The sequence below is a fragment of the Chaetura pelagica genome, unplaced genomic scaffold (genome assembly GCF_000747805.2).
Source record: "Chaetura pelagica isolate M959 unplaced genomic scaffold, ChaPel_1.0 scaffold316, whole genome shotgun sequence".
In the NCBI taxonomy this organism is placed as follows: domain Eukaryota; kingdom Metazoa; phylum Chordata; class Aves; order Apodiformes; family Apodidae; genus Chaetura; species Chaetura pelagica.
In genome coordinates this window covers 1274988-1279978 of record NW_009953497.1, presented here as the reverse complement: position 1 = coordinate 1279978, position 4991 = coordinate 1274988, and the positions used below count along the sequence as shown (strand labels likewise).

The window sequence follows — 4991 nt, the reverse complement described above, 5'->3', positions numbered from 1 at the left end:
TTTTTTTTATTTCTCATAAATGGAATTTTAGTTTTGCATTGAGTTTTTCAGCTGTTTTTATCTGAACCTGGAAAAGGAAGAAAAACCCTGTTGTTCTGAGCACAGTCACTAGGAGGTTTATCTGCTCTGCCTGCTAACGCAGCAACATCAATAAACAGTTCCTGCCTGAACTGCAGTGTCATTAGGAAAATGGGAGAAGAACAAAGTGCAAATTAGCAAAAGGGAGTTTAAGAGAAGGAGAGATGTTGGAAAACAAAATCTGCAGTCTGTTAAAAGCTTTGCATTTAAAGAAATCAATTGGCAGAACATTGCTTGGCCACAAGGACAGGACAGTCTGTCCATCACTCACTGGTTCTGTGGTAAGAAGATGAAATGTTGAATCTAGATGGTGAGGGGGGACCACTGCAGAGGAGAAACAGCAGCCAGGCAAACAAACAACTTATCCCAACCGCCAGGAGGGCTCGTTGCATAATTCATAAAGAACTAAACAGTTTGACTGTGCCTGGGCACTGCATGTTATTGAAGTTGATGAGCTTTTGCTCCATGGAGGATGGCTTGGCTCCATAAACGGTATGATTGATTTATTTGTTTGTCTTCTGGTCCCTCAGAGCTGTGCCACAAAGTGGCAGGTCAATGGCAGATGCCCAGCACGTGTTATAACAATGGTGTTACCCAATGATTAGGGAATCATGAAGTTCAAGAGAGGTCATACTATCAATATTCCTGGGACACCATTTCAAACAGACACTTTTTACTTCAGAGCCTTGTAATGTAACAGAGCACTGTAGACATTAACTCAAAGGAGGCTGAATTTCTTTTAGGGTGCTTTTTCACCCTCCCTTGGACACCTGACAGAAGTAAGGTCATATGGCAACTCAGTCAAAGCCTGCTGATGTGACTGGAAAGATGCCTAGTATTTTCTGAGTGATTTGAATTGGAATTTATATTTCTTTTCCATATGCAAATTTAAGGTTCTGTGTGTTCAAATCTCCTACAGTGAGACAGGGGAGCAAATTACAACTCTGAGCAACATGTAAACCAACCTTTGGACATCTTCTGCTATACTTTTGATGGAACAGTTTCAGCATGTATGTCCAGTCTGGATTTAATTGTTCTATATCTGTTTAACTTTTTTCTTTATAATCCAAAGCTTTAAAATGTTCTTTTAAAGTTAACCATCCTGGGGACATGAGTTGCTCAAGTTTTTCTCTATCAAACCTAGGACTTTACCTCTTAATGCTTATAACCTTTTGTTTTGTCTGGAGCCAACATGCAATAAGTTTGGCAAATCTTCATCCATTCATGAGCAGCCTAATTTATTTCTGCATTAAAACAGCCCTCATGACTGCATCTAATGAGCCAGCCTTCATAAATACCCCAGAGGTGAAGTTCTGAATATGCTATGAAACAAAGCTCCCTCCATGTCCTGAGGCATGTATGGAAGAATAAGATCCCACATCTGGACAATATTCCATTGTGACCATTTGGAGTCTGCCAGCCTGCACCCCTCCTGGAACAAGGGTGGGCTCCAACACCTACAGCTTCCTTGGCAGATGAGCTGAATAAGCTCAGAACAGAGGAAACTGAACCCTGCTGATAATCATGTCCTACAATTGATTTCAAGCTTGGTGCTAGAACTGGCCATTTTTTGGCCCACCACGCCCTCTCTTGGAAGGCTGCCACCAGGAGGAGAGCTGCTGCGCCCCTTGGGACTTCTGGGGAATAACGCCCTGCACCTGCATCAGACAAGGGGAAGGATTATCCAAGTGGACCAGATGATCCTTGAGGTCCCTTCCAACCTGGCATTCTGTGATTCTGTGATCTCACAAGATACAACCTAGGTGACTCCTCCAGCCTGGCCACTAAGGGTTTACCCCCCCCACCCCCACCCCCCCACCCCCCCCGGCATTATATGTGAGGATCTATTGTCAACCCTGTCTTCTCTGCACAGAAATGGCAGAAGGCAAAGATTGTACTCCCCACAAATACTGTACTCCATGTACACCCACATCAATTTATTTCATTTCTGACCAGGAGGGACCAACTAAAGGGCCCCGGCATTATATGTGAGGATCTATTGTCAACCCTGTCTTCTCTGCACAGAAATGGCAGAAGGCAAAGATTGTACTCCCCACAAATACTGTACTCCATGTACACCCACATCAATTTATTTCATTTCTGACCAGGAGGGACCAACTAAAGGGATGAAAAAGGAGTTTACCGTGTAGGATAATAAAGTATTTAAAAAACTTACTTCCCTGTAAACCTCTCTGCTCAGGAAGAGGCTGAGACTCCCAAATAATTTTACAGACTGTCTAAACACTGACTGGACTAACCTCAGTCTGAGCAGCACTACCTGGCTGTGACAGGACCTGTCAGGATTCAAGGTTAATTCAAGATTTTCTTATATTGCTCCTTAAAAAAATATAATTAAAAAAGAAATTAAAAATGAACAGGTAACCCTTGAGCTTCACAGGCTGATGGTTGTTGCAACCTTTTGACCAAGCAAGCAGCATGTATTTATTTGAAGTTACCTTGAATCCTTAGCATCATCACTTTCAATATCCAATTATTTTGCTGTTATTCACTATGTCCTACAGCATTATTCTGCGTGTGGTTTGCTTCACACAGAGAACACTCCCTCCCCTCAGAGTCACTTTCCAAACAGTCACCTGTGGGCTGCATTTCCTTGAAGATTTGTTTTCACTTTGTGAGTTGGATGCTCAGCAAATTTCGGCTAGTTTGTAACAGTCTGCTTTTCATATCAGCATCAGCACCTTTATGAGTCATCTCTGGAACCTTTCTGTGTCAACATATGTCTCTATAGGGACAGTCCTAGCCTGGGAAACTAGTGAGTGCCCACAACCAGACACTAAGAGCACTAAGGTGCCATGTCCTCCCTCCATGTGGCAATACCCAGCCTTTTCCTCAATCGGGTCACTGAGTAATATGACAGGATTGTAAATTCATAAGATCCTTTCAGCTTTTGAGAAGATGAACTCCTGCAGTTATGGAGATCTGATGTCTGTGCTATCAGAAAGGTTCTAGCTGGGGAATAATCTGAGCTGAAGCCACCTGATCTGCCTGTGACTTCCCTGGAGCCTGCAGGGTGGCTGAACACTTCAGTCGCTCTCCGATCCCTGCAGGTGAGTGTTGTTCCTGCCCTAATACTGTGAGCACACCAGTGAAATTTAAACCACTGGCAAGCTTTCCTGCACAGAAAGTGAGATCCCAAGCCAGTATCTCAAAGAAAAAGTCACCAAGGATGTATTGTTGTTTTATCAATACTTATTTTTGTTTTTCTGACTTGATCTGCATAATTCACCTCTTCACCTTAAAGAGGTATTGAACCACAGCAAGAAGAAGACAATGTAATGCTTTGCCTCCTTTCCCTTAAGAAGTTTGTCTCCATCACAGTCCAAGTATTTTTCAGACCCTATGTAAACACCATTACACCTGTATCATTCCTGGATATATTGATTTGTACACCCATATATACACACACAACTAATCCACTTCTTCTGTCCTAAACCATTTTCCTTCTAATACTGATTTACTCTTTTGCACTTCATGTGAACTGTGAAGTCAGGGAATACACCAAAGGAACGGATTGTCTTGGATAAATAGTAATTCCTACACAGCATCTCTGACTTCTAATGATGAAAAATGAAGTTAATAGAGAATGATTCAGAGTGATGCTGTACCCAAAGATGTCATTTCACTCTTGCCCTGCCCAGGAAGGTAGTGTTTCACCTCAAAACAAATATCTAGCACATCTCAGTTCATCGACCTCTTTCTTTCTCTCTTAATTTTCTTTCATTCACAAAAATACTACACTTTCTTCTGTTAAGGATGTATGAATTATAAGTCCTATTATATGTCTTTGGCAGGAGACTGAGCTATGAAGCTGTGCATTTCAGGGAATATGAAGCATTTGTATACATTGACTAACCCAGATTCCTTATAAAAATCCGATCTAAAATAAAAATGTTGAAGTACTTTTTTATTACTATTATTTTTATTTGTAACAAACAGACCTGTTTTCTTTCCCTTTTCTCCTTGCTAAACTTAGGATAAATTGCTTCATGAATCACAATAATGATTAATTTTGCTTACCTGCTTCCCCATGACCAGAAAGAAAATATTCCAAGAAGAAAATCAGCATAATGCCTTTCTGCTGCATGGCTGTCAGTGAAGTATCTGTCCTCAGTGAAGCAAAAAAGAGCTGCTGCAGTAATCTACAGGTTTGGTGCTTGCATGGCTTTTCTGGCTTTCCTTCCTTCCTTCCTTTCTTTCTTTCTGCTCACCTTCCTCTCAGTGCAGGGGTCAAAGCTGCTGCCTCATTCTTCTTCTTCTCGTTTGGGTCCAGAGGTGGGTGGTTTGGGTTGGGTTTTTGTTGTTTTGGGTTTGATTTTTTTTATATATTTTTTTTCAGGACTCAGATGCCTTCTGGGTGTCACCCGTCCATGGCTTCCAAGAAATAAATAAATAGCAAGGGATGTCTGGGTCTTTCCCCGTGTCCGCGCAGCGGGCGGGGAGGGTCACATCCCTGCTGCAGCCCCTCGGATGCACCAGCGCGGGCTGATGCGGGGCCAGGAGCTCGGGGCGCTCCCCTCCTTCGCGGCTGCTCGGATGCTATTTCGAAACTTTCATTTCTGCTCCTTGCCTTCCGTGAAGCTCCCTCTGGGCTTCTCCCGGCTCCCTCCCGGCCACCTTCCCGCCCCTCCCGAGGCGGCTCCGGGCGGCCCCAGCCCGGCTTTGTTCGGGCTGCCCCGGTACCTTCCTTCCCTGTGCTCCCCGCAGCGCAGGGGCATAAGAGGAGCAGAGTTGGCGTTTCCTCCTTGGGAGATGATGAGAAGCAAGTGCGTTCTTGGCTCTTCCCTCTTTTTTTTTTTTTTAATTTGGTTTCTTTTCTTTTTTTTTATTCGCTTTCCCTCCTGCCCCCGCTGTCACGGCAGCCTCTTCTCCCCCCCCCCCCAAGGGCTTTGGTT

The 4991-nt window shown here is 43.7% G+C and overlaps 1 protein-coding gene across 1 annotated transcript in view; it reads right to left on the bottom strand.

Moving 5' to 3' along the window:
- LOC104390187 (netrin-4-like) overlaps positions 1–4183 on the bottom strand; it is a 46525-nt gene extending 42342 nt beyond the window's left edge. Inside the window, exon 1 of the mRNA XM_009999286.1 lies at positions 4117–4183. Coding sequence (XP_009997588.1) covers positions 4117–4183 — 67 coding nt within the window. The remainder of the gene's footprint in view (positions 1–4116) is intronic.
- Positions 4184–4991: the final 808 nt, after the last annotated feature.